This window comes from Notothenia coriiceps, unplaced genomic scaffold, assembly GCF_000735185.1.
Source record: "Notothenia coriiceps isolate Sejong01 unplaced genomic scaffold, NC01 NC01_scaffold00008233, whole genome shotgun sequence".
Classification (NCBI taxonomy): Eukaryota; Metazoa; Chordata; class Actinopteri; order Perciformes; family Nototheniidae; genus Notothenia; species Notothenia coriiceps.
Window position 1 is genome coordinate 1 of NW_011340934.1, and position 18,415 is coordinate 18,415.

At 39.9% G+C, this 18,415-nt stretch overlaps 1 protein-coding gene across 1 annotated transcript; it reads right to left on the reverse strand.

The window, feature by feature from the left end:
• Positions 1–1,277: 1,277 nt before the first annotated feature.
• On the reverse strand, positions 1,278–17,358 carry fech (ferrochelatase). The gene is given in 10 exon segments (XM_010770037.1): positions 1,278–1,618; positions 1,873–2,019; positions 4,382–4,546; positions 9,896–10,043; positions 10,346–10,370; positions 11,287–11,565; positions 12,906–13,054; positions 14,969–15,088; positions 15,529–15,613; positions 17,144–17,358. Coding segments are annotated over 10 exon segments (1,320 nt in total). The 5' UTR covers positions 17,184–17,358; the 3' UTR covers positions 1,278–1,456.
• Between the last annotated feature and the right edge of the window lie 1,057 nt (positions 17,359–18,415).

An 18,415-nucleotide genomic window follows, 5' to 3' on the forward strand; every position in this document is an offset into this window, starting at 1 on the left:
GTTGTATATGTCTTAAGTGTAATTTGGCTTGGCTTCCTATTTATGGACATGCTTTTATTTTGAAGGAGAGTTAGCGCAGTTGACAGGAAGTTGTTGTTGCTTTGGAAACAACGTGAAAAGTAATATCTACATATAAAGACGGAGAAAGTAAACGATAACGTTTATGGTTAAGTGTTAGCACCCCCCGAAGATGCACAAGCTCTTACGTTGATATTGGAGATTTCAATCAATTCAATTTGAAAAAAAAACGGGAAAAAAACGAATATCCGAATAACAAAATTGAAACCCGAATAGTACTCCAACGAACGAATATTCGGATATTCGGGTACAGCCCTATTACATAGTGAAGCTTTTTATAGACTGCTTACACTAAAATGCTAACTCAAAAATAGTAACTCAAAATAAAACTTTTGTATTGATTTGTTTAGTGAACCTTTTGGCGTTGCAGTTACAACTCTCTGCCCACAGATGGGGGTGCTGCAGCCCCCTCAGCACCCCCCCTTCCGGCGTCCATGAGTTCTGATAATGGCTGGTACGTCACTAAGCACTGGCTGCTGTCTGACTCTGACAATAGGAGAATGGGTAGACATAGTCAATGACATTAAATAATGGAAAAAAATACTTTCTTTCTATTCGCCTACAAATGAAAAGATTTACTAAGTTATATTCAGAATAGGTTGCTTATGCAAGACGGACACTTTATAAAGTTAAAGGTGACCTATCATGCAAAATGCACTTTTGTACGTCTTTTATACATGAATATGTGTCCCCGGTGTTCCAGGGAACTCACCAAGTGTCAGAAAACACAACCCTCTCTATTTTCCTCCATACCCAAATCTCTTAAAAAGGGGCTGCAACGGATCTGATACAGACTGATCCAGATTTGAACACTTCTATGACGTCACAGAAGTGGCGCTAAGGCTATTGGGCCAACTCCACCAATCAGGAGGAGACAGCCACGGACATTGCTGTTGGAAAGCGCTGGAGACGCTGTAGTACATATGCCAGGCCTGTAGATGGTGCTGTTCTCACATAATCAGCCCATGCAAAGACAGTGTTAAATTGAGCGAAATGAGGAATGGCTAAAATGCATGATCTGTTTGGTATTTTGAAAAATAAAAAGTATAAATATGCCTTATATAGATATGGTCCTACACTACATTATTCAAATATAGCATGATAGGTCCACTTTAAAACACTTCTAACCATCAGCTGATGCACAGTTCTACTGACAAAATAAAAGGTTGCTTGGTCTCCAAAGCATATCATTTTGTGTTTGTTTATCTGTTATAAAATGTGCTGGATTGCCCCACACTATGTTACTGTACACCTCTGTGACTACACATCCTTCTGTTAATGTCTACAGTTCATTCAAATGGTATAAGGTGCATATAAACAAAAGAGGAGAATGAGAAGGGGAGGGTTTCAAGTCGTACTGCTTCTTGATTGCTTATCCTTAATACTCCCTGTTACTGGAAGACTGTTGAGGGTCATTTGAACGTGTACTCACCCTGGACTGCCACACCAGTCTGTAAGGGTTACAGTGCCCCAGTCTCTCCATGACTCTCTGAACTGTGGCCCCCACCTCCTGAGGGTACGGGTCGCCTCGGTTTACCACCTGCACACAGGACAAAGGGGAAGCGGTATTACTAATAGTCGTTATAGTACAGTAGGATGACGAGTAACAGAAGGTAACCAAGTAGCAGCAGCAGGAGTATTATGTGGTAGTGAAAGTAGTAACAGCAAGATCACTAATGATGTAATGGCAGAGTAGTTGTTTGGAGAAGGACGAATCATTTGGAAAGATATCTAGTTGTGATGTATATTTGACTGATAATGGATCTGCTGCTTTGATGTTGCAGGAATACTTACGGCCATAGGAAGCGAGTGTGCGGAGAACAGAATGACGACGTCGTCTCTCTTGTCCTCTGGAAACTTCAGCAGCTCATTTTTGACGTGTTCTGCAAAACACTACACACACAAAGAACAAGGGTTCAGAAATGTAGAACAAAAGAAATTCTTGAATGATAATGGCTGACTGTTTTTCAGGTTTACTCATTATTTTACTGCCTTTTTATAACAATACTAAGGATATTTCAGAAAGCATGTATTTATTATTCGTCATTGTTTTGTTATGTATATTTACATCTTGCATTTAGTTATCATTAACATTTGGTATTTAATGTTACTTTTTTTTTTCTCTGTACTCAAGTCTCACTTGTAAATAAGATATCAGTCCAGTTCCTGATTAAATAAACTAAATTTGTTTTTTAGTTTAGGCATTTTTTTTTTTTTTTTTAAAATGCAGAAACAAATAAAGTAGCAGAAAACATGCATTATGTACTATGGAGGGGACTCTAAGGATTACTCACAAGTACACCGTAAAAGTACTTCATTGTATTTCTGGTAGCAGTCAAACTAGTACCGACTCCAACAGTATCAGTTTTATTAACAAATATTTGTATCATCAAATATAGCAGGGCAAAAAATGAAGAGCAGCTGATATGAAAAAACAAACGGGAGAGGCGGCTGAGTTGACCGCAGTGCAGAATCGCTGTGTAGTTTAATCTCCTAACAATGTTGTCCATTTTAGACACAGGCTTATTATATTTACAGCCCTTAATAACATCCATTTTCTGGGCTCAATGTGTGTCTTGGCCGTTTTCGTTGTGATCGCTAAATTCCCCTTGTATCCCCTTGTTTATAATATTATCACCGTTCCAAGCAAACGAGTGCTTTTTGTTTTGAAATCACTTCCGTGAGTTTCAACCCGCACCTCGCTCCAATGACCATCAGACCATTTAGTAAGGTAAAAAGCAAAAACCCCTTCTCAGACGCTCTTCTGTTTAATAAAGAAAAACAAATGGACGGTAGATACACGGACTCTTTCGGCTCATTAGTTGCTGCCTTAGTTCATTTCCTCTGTGTGTGTGTGTGTGTGTGTGTGTGTGTGTGTGTGTGTGTGTGTGTGTGTGTGTGTGTGTGTGTGTGTGTGGCACCAGTCACATTGATTGGTGGTCCCCTCACTGGTGCCTTTACACAGACACACACTGCTGCTGACACACTTTTGCCAACTTAAACTCCACATGAAGTCTCAAGATAAACCATTAAATAAATTATCTGCTAGGGATGTAACGATACCAAAAACTCACGGTACGATAATATCGCGATAACAAGTCCACTGTACGATATTTATCGTGATATTGAAAAATAGAGAATTTTTTTTTTTTTATAGTTTTTACATTTTTTTTTTTTTTACTTGAATTTTTTTTCTTTATTCAATAATGAATCTGATTTGTACAGCATTTTAGTAGGATAGTAGGATTTTAAAGTGTAAAAAATATAATAATCAGACCTTGCAATAAAATAAATCATGTTTCACTTTAGTTTTTCAAGTAACTCAACTCTAACTCACTCAGCATCATCAGACAGGTTGTTTTTTAGGAATATGAGCATGTCCACATTTCCAGGTAGAAGCTGGGATGTTTGGGCGTTTACAATATCCCCTGCTGTGGAAACAACTCTCTTGCTTGGTACTGATGTTGCTGGGACAGCAGTCGTCGCGTTAACCGAATATTATTTTTAACAATGACGGAAAAATGGGAAAGCAGTCAAACTCGGAACAGCGCCTAAGTTTCCCCGCAGCGAGGCTCTGGTGTTATGCATGCCCTCCAAAAGGAAATGATATAGTTTCCAAACCGTACTTTGCCGTACAGATCATTGAAATGTCTGGGAGTTTTTGCTTTACGCTGTGCGCGCTCCCGCGAGGTGCATGCATATCTCGGTGGGCACGCATAACACGGCATAACACAGGGCGAGATATAAATATACTGTTGGTACTTGTCTGTCTCTAGGTATGTACATGTAGCCCTGTAAATACGATGTCCTTTTGTGTTATCTGTGGTTTTATGTTCAAGTTGTAACTTGCTGCCATGTTGGACAGGTCTCCCTTGAAAAAGTGATCGATGGGACCACCTGGTTAAATAAAGGTTTAAAAGAAAATTAAAATAAATCGCGGTAGATTTTGTCTCACGACGGTATCGAGACATTTATTTATCGCGATATTCGATATATCGTTACATCCCCATTATCTGCTGCTCACACCTGAACTTTGGAATGAACATCCATAACATTCCCCTGTTTGCAACTTATATCAATATTCCAATTACTTGTATATAGACTATTCTGCACTATTTCTATTTTATTCTATTTACTTGCACTATTATCTGTGTTATTGTGTTGCGCTGTGGGAGGAGCCTGTGACCTCAGATGTTCATTGTCATATCTACACTGCAGCTAATGTACACATGACAATAAAAGCCTTGAATCTTGAATCAACATCCTCCTTTTTGATCCAAGAAAAAAAATCCAACTCCCTTACCTCCTGCCCCAGCACCTGTCCATACTCGATGTCCAGCTCGTGCAGGGTCTCGATGTGGTCCGAGGTGAAGGCGATGGGCACCAGCAGGATGTTCTTCTTCCCTCGCTCACACAGGCCTTTAATCACATCGTCCGTCTGGGGGCCAAGCCACTGCATGGGCCCCACCTGGAAGACCCAACACCAGACAGGACAACCGTTTTATTCCACAAAAAGGTGGAGATGTATCGCCTTGCACATTACAACAGTTCTACCACCCTTTAAGACAGAACAAACGGTTATAGACCCGAGAGGACGGTCCATTGTCGAGTTAACGACCTCATTAGATTTCCTCCACTGCTAACTTCACTGAGGCTCCAAGGATAGCTGAATCATCATCTGTTACACACTTTGATATTGTGTCTGTAATGAACACTAGGGGGCACTAGTAGGACTTCACTCTTTTAGGTTGTGGTTGAAAAGGCCAAAAAGATGACATTCTAACCCTTTTTTACTTGACCTTGATAGAAAACGTCATGAGATCAGGAGAATATGTGAAGGTGAATTCATTCAAGACAACTGCGGTGCTCGGAGAATCCCACTGCAGTCACACTACGATATGCAAATATGGGACTGCGGATGCTATCGATGTTGGTCCACCGTGGAAACTACAATGTTCAAAACATGGACTTTTAAAAGTGCACCTTCGATATGTTCGATATGTATGTAGATGTCAGCTACATACACATGGACAACCCATTGAAAAATACAACTTTGTTAACGAGGTTGAATTAGAAACAGAAATAAAAGGCAACCAGTCGTAACAGTTCTAGTTCAAATTGAGATGTTTCCTCACTCTTAACCTCCTGCCCACTCACACTCCCAATTAGTTTGATAGCATACATGATGATCTTTATCCCTTATCCTGATCGTTTGTTATTGTGACTGGCGTATCTTTATAAAAGCAAAGCATTGTGGTTCAGCATGATGTCCTTTCCTCTGGTGAAGGATGGTCCAGTGTACCCTTTGCTAAATGACATACGGAAAGGGAAACATTGGATCACCTTTCCTTAGCATTTAGAGAATTCCACCTGCTCTTATCATGGCTGCCATTTGGGAACTGTTGGGTCATTTCTTTCACTGAGGAAACTTCCTGGGAAAAGCTTTATTCTACCTGAACTCAAGTCTGCTGAAATCAAGCTCTTGTGTGAAACCCCTCTTTAATGGTCACACATGCAGAGCACACAACACAGACAGTGAAATGTGTTCTCTGCATTTAACCCATCCTAGTACCAGGAGTCTAGCACCAGGAGCAGTGGGCAGCTATTGTACAACGCCCGGGGGAGCAATGGGAGTGAGGGGGGAAGGGGGGTGTCCGAGGCCTTGCTCAAGGGCACCACGGCAGGGCAGGAGGTGAACTGCGGCCTCTCCAAGTAGCAGTCCACAGTCCATATTTAGGTCTGGTCAGGGACTTGAACCGGCGAACCCTAGTACTTCATGAAAATTCACATGAACACTCATTAAATGTGCTCAGAGAGGTATGCATTATTGACGTACAAAGACGATGAGAATTAAACAAACGTAGAATTTTTTTGTGTTTTTTTTGACATTTGTGTTTTGTGGTTAAATCAATATAAATTAGTCTTGCCTGACTAGAGGAGTGCGGTCCACGGGAAGCGCCATGTCTCTTTTGTTTTGTTCGATTGGTGCGTGGTGTAAATTGACGTATGGGTAGTTGGAACGTTCTACGAGTATGTAATGTGTGTGCTGTGGTGTTATGTATGACGAAGGAGACTTATAGGAATATAACAATATTTTCTCCGTCTATTTTATTCACTGCTATTTGGCTGTCTAGGTCGTAATGTAAGTCTTAAAGAAAACAAGATGTTAAAGACTTGGTGACAAGAAACACACACATCACCCAAGAGACGTCTGTGGCATTTTCTCGACGAGCGCGTTCAAGGTTCTCCTGTTCTCTCTGTGAGCAGTAAGACAAGAGTGCGTGTGAGCGAAGGATACCAGTGACCGGCATTCATAAGGACCGTTGTAGTTTCGTCTGTCTAGGTAATAGTCGTTTTAGTATGTAGTGTTGATTCTATAGAAAGGTTTACTCAAGCAGGAGGAGGTATTGTTGATGAGACGGAAGTGTAGTAATCACTAGAAACGACAATGATGAAAGTGATGGTGTATTATTGGGACGACGGACGGATGAACCATGGAAGAAAAATGAGCAGTAGGATGACATATATTGCTGATTAATCATTTGCGAAGGGAAACAGACAAGTCCACCATTTGGCTCCGCTGGGCTATGTCCGTCCACCCCCGGTGTCAAGTCTCGTACCTCTGCTGCCCTGACATTGGAATGTTCTGGTGGCCACCAGCCTTTCAGGTCCCACTATGCAAGTTACTGGAGGTTTCAGAAGGTCATTGTCCTATAATTCCTTTCGTTAGTTCTTCGTCATGCTGAACTTTGGAGGGGATGAGATTATAGAGGAAACCAAATTACGTGGAATATTGTAGTTTACTTGACAGTCTTAATGTCTTCCGTAGCGACAGTTAGTGTCCTCCACATGTGCATTGTATCGCAGCCCCGGTCTCGCGCGCGCTCGGGTGTAAAATATTGTCTATGTTGTTTGTGTTTTCACTATACGAAAACCTCTGGTTCGTTGGAAAATAAAACAGTCATCTTGACACGGTAGTCGACTACCAATCTCTCACAAATTTCACCTGGGTAGTACGATATAAACTTATTACATCACCATCGCTGTAATAGATATATGTCGCGTCGTATCAAGTATGAAAAATAAAAAGTTTTTATGGTTTTGTCTAGTACGTAAAATCGGTAAGGAGTAGGAAGCGGAGTTAAATTGTGACGAACGTACCGACTAATAACTCTGTTCGTGGTAGTGTCCGGACCGTATACATGAGTCGAAGGTCGCGAAAGGGTTTGTCGTTACAGCACCGACAGGAGGCTAACCACCCCAACCTGGGTTATCGGAATGCGCGGTGAAGACATGCAGTATCTTGCTACAATTTAGACCTAAGTCAGCATAGTCTAGGCAACGTCGGGAAAAGTTCTCTAAACCCATACCTCCTTTTATCTCTCCGCAGGACACAAAGACTGTGAACCCACTAAGGGACCTTTGTGGCCCTTGTATAAGTACATATTTTCTGCATGTTTCACGGTAAAACGTACTATCCAGTGGAAATTGAAATATTTCACAGCAGAACCGTATTCGTTGGAATAAGACTTATATTGAATCATTTAGAAAAGTAAAGCATCCGCTTATATTTCTTTCATAAAAAAGGTAATAAATTACGAAGTAACTGATACAGATGGGTAAGAGGATGCAGGTCTCAGTCGTGTCGTCTGGGTCACGAGCACTGGCATGGTCGGTAATGTCTTGAGTACCGCTGGCGGCCTTCGCCCCCACGACTCCCCCGACGTCGTGGGGGTAGACACCCGTCTCTCAACATTGCACGTTGCGGTTTTCCAAGTGATTTGTTTAGTTAATGTTTTCAGAAATAAAAACTCGAATGATAAAAACTCAATCCGTAAATATCACATTCGTCAAGATATTTTTCGTAAGTGATACATTATCCGACATGGGCTTATAGGCTTATAAGCAAGGCAACCTCATGGTAAGCTCAAAGTTAAAAACAGATAAGCCTTATAAGCAAAAAAGGTCAAAAAAAAGTTTAACTTAAACTAACTTTAAGTCTATAGTTGCATTCTCGACCGTAGAAGGCCCCCACGATTGTGAATTGGTATTGCAATCAGCAAATGAAAGAGGCAGAAATATACATCCTCTAATTGAAAAGTGAACAAAGGTTTCGGTTGCTTGTTGAAGGACAGTTGACGCGATAGAGAGGAAGTTTTTATTTTCGTACAGGTATTTATGGCCTTGGTTCGGTTTAATGTGAATTCTGTAATATGTTGACGTTGCGTTTCATTTGTTTGTGTTACGGTATAGGAAAAGTTAAAGTTTCTGTGTTTAACCCAATTGTAATTTTTTATTGATATTTTGTTGTATGACATTTCAGTTGATTTTACTTACGGCACTTATGTTTGATTTATGTGGCACTGACTTACGCGCGAGGTGTTCGACAACGATTCTGGTTTACTGACGGTAATTTACTCAATAATATGTTCCGGCGGGGGGGGCCTGGGTTGAGACGTGACTGAAGGGTGCAGGACCAGTCTTGAGGGTTGATTTATGGAATAATTAATTCAATTACTTTGATTTAAAAAGGAACTTCACGTATTAACATTCCGAATAAAAGTATGACTTATACGCGAATAACGATGGCGACAGGTTTTATATTCGTTTGTCACTAATTACTGTGACATTAAAAGTTCAGAAAATGTAAGTCGTTCCGTAGGTAAGACTGCAGAGGCAGGGTTGAGTGGGATTTTAGAATTATTATGTAAAAGGTCATACTTCCTCCACAACTTAAGGGCCTCCCATAAGTACCAAATGTGGTATGTTATAATGTGTTTACGTCCGACATGTTACAATGAAGACACGTGGAAATGTTACGCCTATGTGTCTTAGTAATAAAGGAAACTTACGGTGAGTCGCACCTGGGTGTACAGACAGATTACGGACTTCGATGAAAATCTCGTTAGCTCTCGAAGTTGTCAGGGTGCAGTAGCTTCAAGAACTTCGTTAGTAAGACAAAGTGTTTCTTCTCCTGACGCCTCCCGCAGTCGACCGAAGGACAATCGTACTTTTTTTGAGTGTGTTACACAAAAGATTATATGTTATTGTTATTGTCGTCCTGTGTGTACAGTATTGTCCAATCAAACAATTCTGTATAATACGAACTAAAATTTTTCTCTGGTATGGTCTCTAAAAGAAAACACCATACAATATCAGCACTAAACATCCGTCACGTGTCAGTCATTCCCCGAACCTGNGTCACAGAAGTGGCGCTACGGCTATTGGGCCAACTCCACCAATCAGGAGGAAACAGCCACGGACATTGCCGTTGGAAAGCGCTGGAGACGTTGTAGTACATATGCCAGGCCTGTAGATGGTGCTGTTCTCACAGAATCAGCCCATGATGCAAAGACAGTGTTAAATTGAGCGAAATGAGGAATGGCTAAAATGCATGATCTGTTTGGTATTTTGAAAAATAAAAAGTATAAATATGCCTTATATAGATATGGTCCTACACTACATTATTCAAATATAGCATGATAGGTCTACTTTAAATGAGACTTAATGATACATACTACAACATAGGGCTGTGCGATTATGGCAAAAATCATAATCACGATTATTTTGGTCAATAATTGATATCACGATTATTAAAAACGATTCTCAATTAAATTTGAAAACATCCATTTATTGAAAAAAAAATGTGAACCGTATGTTTTTAAGAGTTGATTACCCTGAACTTTAAGTATAATTCAACTGAAAAAACAATTTTAAAAAATACTTGTTTATTTCGATTACGTTGTTTTCGTAATCGTTGCAAGCCAAAATCGTAATCGCGATTAATTGCACAGCCCTACTACAACAGTACACACACCAGCTCACACACTCCTGGTTGTTTCAGCTGTGGTGTGTGTTCCTCCGCAGGCTGCTGGTTGAAGTCGGAGGAGACGGTGGCGATGAAGACGAAGAGAGCTGACTTTGCTTCTGCTTTCCTGCGAGGACGCATGGTGGTGGCAGGAGGACTGGGTGAGAGATACTTTGACGGTTTATTAAGATGATAGAATAAATCATCCCCCATTTCTGTGTTGGGACATTAACGCCAACTTTCTTCTAACTCAATAACACAAAGTTAACTTCTCGTTTTGGAATGAATAGTCAATAGACCTCATTCACACAAAACCAAACCTAATTTTTGGTTAATTAAAATCAAAAAAGTGAATGTTATGACTATAGTTAAGATCAGTGGAACATTTCTTGATGACTCATCTGGTATATTACAAGATGTAGTCAGAATACTGTTTTGAAACCATTTTAATTTCTTTACTGGCCGCACAAAATGACACCAGATGCTGTATAAATGTAAACAAAACACATAATTACATGAAATAAATGACCTTATGAAGTAGGCAGTAGGATACCATAGTATTTTTGTGGCAATTATATGAAATAACCCTTTATTCTGACATGCAGGAATTGCTCAAATTTGACCCCGGGACAACAGGAAGGTTAATGTAAGATTAAAACAAATCCCAAATTAAACAATTTTCCAACTTGGGATCAATAGAGTTGATTTAATCTAGTTGAATCTTGTCTAATCTTATGAGTTAACTAACGAGTGTTTATATGACTGAATGTATGTGATACAAAATTCAACATCTGAGTCCAGTGGGAAGGTTAGCAGCATTAAATAAAAACGGATTCCTTTATGTTGTAAGATCTCCTTTGAAAGAGACACCTGAGAAATACCCTATATCCCAGTCAGTAAACTACCACAGCCTATAAGGGACAATCTAAGGAGCCGGGGGAAGTGTGTAACGTGACGTCTGTCTGAAAACAGAATGAACAAGATTAAAGTCCTACATTTATTAGAGAGGGCGATCCCCAGCACTGAAGACAACATGTTGATGTGTCCTAGGGAAAGATACCAAACCCAAAAGTGTGTGTGAATGTGTGTTAGTGTTACAATGTGTGTGTGAGCGGGTCAATGCTGACTTGTGCTGACTTCAACCTGCAAGGACACCTCCAATGTTTCACTTTTAAAAGTACTTATAGTGCATTACAAGACAACTGGGGAGGCTGCTTTTTCCCATTTGATCTTGAGAACGGCAACCTCAATTGGAATTGAAGTGGTCAATTTGTGTGTGTGTGTGTGTGTGTGTGTGTGTGTGTGTGTGTGTGTGTGTGTGTGTGTGTGTGTGTGTGTGTGTGTGTGTGTGTGTGTATCAGAAGGTCACAGGGTGGATGGCAGTTAGGGTGTGGGCACACTAAAAAAAGTCTCAACAAATGTGATCTTTTCTGCATCGATTGAGCTCACGTGATCTTTGGAAAGGCGTTCTCTACAGCTCACGGAGGAGCAGCTGTTGTCGGGAGGCTTTACGTTACATCTGTTTCTCCGCAGTGTGAGCCTACCTGTGGTGGAGCAGCTGTACTGAGGATACTGCGTGAAGGCCACCGCTCTCTCCACTCCGTCCTTCTCCATCTCCTCGATGGCTTCCTCCGTCAGCGGGTGAACGTACCGGAAACCGATGTAGAACTTGTGAGGGGCTGAAGAGAAAACGCACACTCATTACTGCGGTTACTGGCCAGGGAAAACACAAGGTTAAAACACATTCATCTGGCATTTGCATATTAAGGGAACATCTGAATAATCCATCAAATACAGCTACTTGTTTTATTTCTTTACTACACAGAATTAGTTATCATAGAGAATATACACGGGTTGTTCTACTCTGATGAGGTTAGTGATGTCAAAGGGTTTGGTCACTTTTCAGAGCGGGTGTTGTGTTGTTATCAGCGAGGTGTGTGCAGGCGTGACAAGACACTCCTCACAGTGTCACTATCTTCACTTCACACACACTCTGCTGCCAACCAGCAAGACACACAACAGCTCTGTTATATTACGACATCTTAAAGCCCCCTACAGACAGAAGCAGCTCAGTGGGTGTCCGGTTCAAGTCCCAGAAAGGTCCCAAGTAAAGAGTCCGAACTGAGGCTAAAAGCTGCCAGGTCGCTTTCTTCTTTCGATAGGAGGGAGAGACTAGATGTCACTGTGTGTGGTGCTGTGCACAGGTGTGACTATTAAACGAGGCCTTGTTAAAATCCTCCGTTCTTATTTGAATTGAATCGATCCTGATTAGCAAGGCACCATCAAAGACACACTGCATTGCTGTGTGTATTAAAATGGAAGTCAAGAATGCTTTAACTAAAGTCTAACGCACTGAACCCCAAGAGTAACAAGTACTTATAGTTACTAATAGTTCTGAAATGGAGGTACTTTTTCAGCTGGTGAACATCCCATAAGTAGCTGTAAGCTGAGTGGCAAAGTAAATGTAATTTATTTGAAAGGTAGGATTGTTTAAATGCAGATACCTAGTTTGTGTGTACTTCAGATCCCAGATGGCTGACCTGTGTGTGTGCGTGTGTGTGTGTGTGTGTGTGTGTGTGTGTGTGTGTGTGTGTGTGTGCCAATTGAAAAGGAATTCATTTCTGACGATAGGTCCTCCCTGATGATTAGTCAGTAATCCGAGCAAGGACTCATAAAAAAAAGGTGCTTTATGTCACAATTATGCAGGAAAATCTAAATTATGAGAAGTTAATTTTAATATAAGTATAGCATTTTCTAGCCAAGAGCGATGCAAAGCAGGGACGGCAAACTAGCTAACTGTTACCCAAGCTAAGGTTAGCCAGCTACACGGCATGGATCAAGGTTGTTAGCTTCTTAACGTTAGTTGATGAAGTTATATAGTAGTATCGTAGAGTAAATGGTCCAAATCAAATTCAGTAGGATCACAGATCGTGTCATTACCATGATACACATAATGATTTATGAGTGTAATGTAGTGTCACGTGGCTGTTTGATGACGGGGGGAGAAGAAGTGTCTCACCCGTGTCAGGGCTCATCTCGTCCAGCAGCTTCACCATGCCCTCCCCCTGCATGGAGGTCCAGTGTTTGATGGGCGAGCCCCCCCCGATCTTACTGTACTGCTCCTGGATCTTTGGAGTCCGTCGCCTAGCGATGAGCGGGCCGAGCTGTCTGTACAGCAAAGAGCAGGTTTTTTAGAACAATACACAAAACAATTGATTCCGAAATAACAAATCTGGCTGGCAGAGAACTTTCAAAAGATTCATTATTGTCATATGCACAAAGCTACAGAGTAGAAATGGCAATGAAATTATTCTGAGCTGAGCTCAACAATGAAACATATATAATAAAATACAAAAAATACACAATTAAAAGTAGTGCAAAAAGTCTATATATATATATATATATATATATAGCTTCCTGGACAACTGGACTCCAAATCACACTGTACATTTCATATTTATATCCTAATATTTAATATTCCATAACTCACATACTTATGTCCAGGCACTTGCACACATAGACCTCAAAGTGGGCTTGAGCCCCTGCCCTTTTTCTTCCTCCAGAGAAAGTGCCCTTTTTATTTTTTATTTTAAATAAATGAATATGTATCTACTGCTGTTTGCGCACACTTTCCAAAAATATATTGATTGAATACAAAATAAAAATATCAGGTCGGGAGATTAGACTGTGAAGTTCTGCTGCTCTCTCTCCCCTCCCTCCCTCCACGTCTTGCGCACAGCCGTGCGGACATAGGCAGTCCCTTCAGACAGACAGGTAGCAGCACCTCCCACTTTACTTTCCCACATTATGCCGGCTTTTCTTGGTTTATTTTGAAGGTGAGTGGTGATGAACAAATGACTAAGCTGCCGGTGTGTGAAAGACACACTCAGAAGCCAAAGTACAGAAAAGAGGCTTTCTGATCTCCTCCTCCTCGCTATATTGAGAAGGACATTCCTGTTATCCACAGTGAAGTAATAAACATCTACAGGGACATGGCCCCCAGAAGGTTGCTGCTGTAAGGGAGGAAGGAGAGACAGCAAGTGAAGACACAAAAACATATTTAACAACTTCCAAGTGCAAAGAAAGATACAAAGAAAGTTAGTAACAAAATAAGTTATTAACAAAATATTTAATTTCAGATTTCAAGACCTTCTTAAATAATTTCAGTAAAGTTGCAGTATTTTTGCATGTTCTTAATAAATATTTTTGATGTGTTTTGTCCAATTAAGTAAATGAGTAGGAGAGCAGAATGTACTAAGTGTAATTGTTGTAACAAAACTTAGCCCTACTTGTAGTTTGGAGTGTAGGTTGGTTTGCGTATTTATGTAGAGAACAGCCTTTTTCAGTTTTGTGTGAAGATTTTTGTTGATTTTGAAGTGTTATTTATTTTGATACCACAAAAATTATTCAAAGGACTTAATGTTGTGCTAAAATAAACTAATTAGTATAGCAATTAACTAGTAGCATAGAAAACATGCACATTGTGGCATAGTTTCCTTTGTTGATGTCTGCTCTTGTGCGTAGTGAATACTAAAGAAGACCATTGTCTCTGATTATTTTGTAGAATTATGTTGAGTATTAAACAATTGCGTGAGTGTGAGGGTATTAAAATTAATTTGTCGGTAAGCCAGAGATGTGCAACTATATTTAACTTTTAATTTTAATCTTTTTTTAATAAATGATTATAGGATGTGCCCTTTTTCTCACTTGAGCCCCTGCCCCCCAAAATGTCTGTGCACGTCCCTGCTTATGTATATATAATATCCTGCTTCATATTTAGTCACTGTACATTTTTAATTCAACATGTATATTTTCTTCTTTTGCTATTTCATTGCTATTGAGATGTTGACATTTTTAAATGTTTATTTCTTGTCTTTTAATTTTATTGAACAATGCCATGTCTTTTTATTCTGCTGCAACACAAAAATGTCCCAACTAGGGATCAATAAAGTACTTATCTTATCTTATTCCTGAATCTTCCAACTGAATATATTCTACAAGATTACCGCTACAAAAAACATCTTCCATCAATAAAATGTGTGTGTGTGTGTGTGTTTGTATTTGTGTGTCCATGGTGCATACTTCTGTACAGGCAGCTGAATCAGGTCTGTGTCCATGAAGAGCCGCCGCAGGAAGTCATGAACGTCTGACAGTTTCTCCGGTCCTCCCATGTTCAGCATCAAGATGCCCGTCTTAGGTTTCCTGCAGGCACAAGAGATTCATTATTAATAATATAGATCAAACACATGGTGATTTGTTCTGATTATTAAAGTCAAAAGTCAAGGTCCAAGCCATTTTTTAACTATTGTCCCCATAGGCTATAATGTTAATTAGCATCCGGCAGTTTCTACTGTATGTGCTGGGGATCCGTACTGTACATTTTTCACATAAAATGTTGGGGTACATTTTCAGGTTCACTATAGGATGAGCTGGCAACTAGACTAATAACGTATTGTTTAAATATGGAGATTAACCGACAACTATAGACAGTCCGTCAGCCGCAGACGCTCAACGATGTAAGCACTTCAGATCCCAGATGGCTGTCCTGTGTGTGTGTGTGTGTGTGTGTGTGTGTGTGTGTGTGTGTGTGTGTGTGTGTGTGTGTGTGTGTGTGTGTGTGTGTGTGTGTGTGTGTGTGTCACCTGTTGTCCTGTGTGTCTGGAGTCTGGGCCAAAGCAGCAGCAGTGGAGCGTCTCCTGACACTCAGACTGACGCTGCTCCTGGCAACTACAGAAGAAGAAGAAGAAAACAGGTTATCTATGAATCTGTTGTAAATATACGGAGAAAGCACATTTGCTTTCATACACTTAATGCATTCAAACTGTTCCCCCTCTGAAATGTTTAGTGTAAGACCAAACCGGTTGTTTGTTTTTTCAATTGCAACAAATGAATAATTATTATTTATTATAAATACGCATGTGGATATACACCATTTCCTGATACCACATATTTGTTTAAGCCCATCGGATTTGTTTTTCACCTCTTGAATTTAACTAAAAGAGACAAATATTTTTTTCCCAAGCATTCAGTGGTTGTTTTTTTCTACTTGCTCCATCAATAGTTTAATTTAGAAAACTTTAACAATACACTCAAACCATTCATTCATCAATGATTGAGTAATCTCGATTTGGGACCGGGTATTAGTCATGAGAAGAGCCCGGCTGCACCATTACATCAAATGAAAATAATCTACAGTAGATGTCATGTGAATTAAATTATACCGATAAAAGCACAATACATTTGGCTTCTTAGGAAATGTTGGGATCTCCAACTAAATGTTCACAAAGTTATGTTAGTTACAAAAATGTCTGACAAGGTTACATAAGTATGATAAGTAAAATAGTGGGTCCATTATCCTTAAATGACCTTAAGTGAAGCTAAACAAACCTTTATAAATAGTACGCTGGTATCAGAACCAGTTTGTGAGGGGGGGGGGGAGACAAAGAGAACAAGCTACAGAAGATGCAATATATGCTGATTTGTGTAAATGCACTGTATGAATGTCTCATTTGAAAGTCTAACAGAAATCCGCTTTACTTTCATAACCCTGAGCTGCAGTACCACGAGGCGCCACCAGAGGCAGGCTGCCATTATGCAAGTTCACAATGCTGGAATTGTGTAACTACGTTTAAATGTTAAGTTATTCCTTATTCGCCGTTAAAACGTGGACAATTAACAATTTTTACGGATCCTCTGGTGGGTAATAAATGCAGCAAGGGATAAGTCCAGTATGCAACATTAACGTTTAACTGTAACCTACAGTACAGTTGGGTATCGTCAAACTAACGGGCGTTAGTCTAGTTCCAGAAACAGCGCATTTTGTTTGCAAAATAAAAGCACATTAGCGGAGACCCTCCAGCAAATACTAGGATTTAGAATTTAAAAAATGGCAAACATGAAAAGGCTATACCACTTTAGATCAGTTAAAGTGAAAACACGTGGATGCTGACTTGATAAATGTCAATAAAACAAAGAATTGCGCTTTAAATTCACAGCAATAGTTTTATTGTGAAAGTTCTGACCGGAAGTTGTACTTCCACATCTTTGCTAACTTTACCAAACGAAGCCAATGTCAGCGTGTTGTTGAGTTTACACTATGTTTAATCAAACAATCATCACTCGAAACTGAATTAGTACAGCATGAAAGAAACACAGTAGCACAGTTCACTTTGTGACAATACAAAAGTGAAATTATGACACTTGAAGATATCAATGCACATATTTAACCAGGCTAACTTAGCTCACAGTCACACTCACATTGTATTAAACGACCTGCGCTGCCAAAGACTGCCATCATGATAGTTTCCGTTTTCAATGCCAGTAAAAGTCCTTGTCCCCACTGTTATGAAGGCCGGATACGTAATAGTCCACGAGTGTTTCCCTGGTGTTTCCCAACACTGAGTAACTCGCAGCCCGGTGTAAAGACAGATTCCTTCAGCTACTACCGGCTGGCTGCACTGACCCTCCCCTGTCAAAATTGGCAATGATAGCTTTAACACTTCCGGTTTCAAATTTCAATGTAAAACTACTAGTGACACAGGTGGAATGATGCAGCAGTTTGGAGAATATTGTACTTAATCGTTTGCAATTGCACATGATGGACGTATAGGTTATTCACCTATTCACTTCTTGTCATTATTTGTATTTAATACTTTATACTTTATTTACAAGTTTATTGTAATTATGGTATTTTTATTACGATTATATCGTGTCTTTTTATTCCTGTACCTATATGTTCACTTTGCTTTATGGGGTTTTATATTTGATGTGTTATATTGTTGCATCGATTCAGTTGTCTTGTGTCTTATCTGTCAGAGAGAAACCATTATTTTATGTTTGTTATCATACATTTTACCTCCTTGTGTCTATGAACCTGATAAAATGTTGTATTTTGCTGCATGTACCTTTTAAAGTTCTTAACAAATAATCTGAGGGGAATTTCTTGTTGTGTATTTTTAACTTGTGATGTGTCATTTTGTAAAGCACTTTGAGCTGCATGTGTTGTATGAAAAGTGCTATATAAATAAAGCTTTATTAGTATTATTATCACCTGAATCTCCTCCTAGAGCACAATTGTGTTCTTTTTAACCAAATATCTCTCAGAGGGGCGTGGGGAGTGGCTCCTTATTTTCATCTAAAAGTAACAGACAGCGAATCAGCACTTTTGAAACAGGGCTGAAACAGAGGGGATTATTTGGTGTTTCAGCCAAACACCTCAGAGACATGTTTGTATATATCTGAGACCTATAATACATTTATGAAAAACTGTATAATAGGGAACTTCAACATCAGCATAGCAGAAGACAACAGATGCCTCCCCCCTGGATGTTGAACCCGAGCACCTGCATGAAAAACCAATGACTAGACCTCTACTTTTTGCTTCTGAAAGTGCACGTGTCTTAAACAATATCTTTGAGTTGCTACCATATTTTGTTTCACTTCCTCTGACCAGTCCCCCTTTTATTTGGAAGCGCTGTGTCCAGTTGTACACAGTGCAAGGAGACACACAGTGTGTCAGCAGTGACTTCT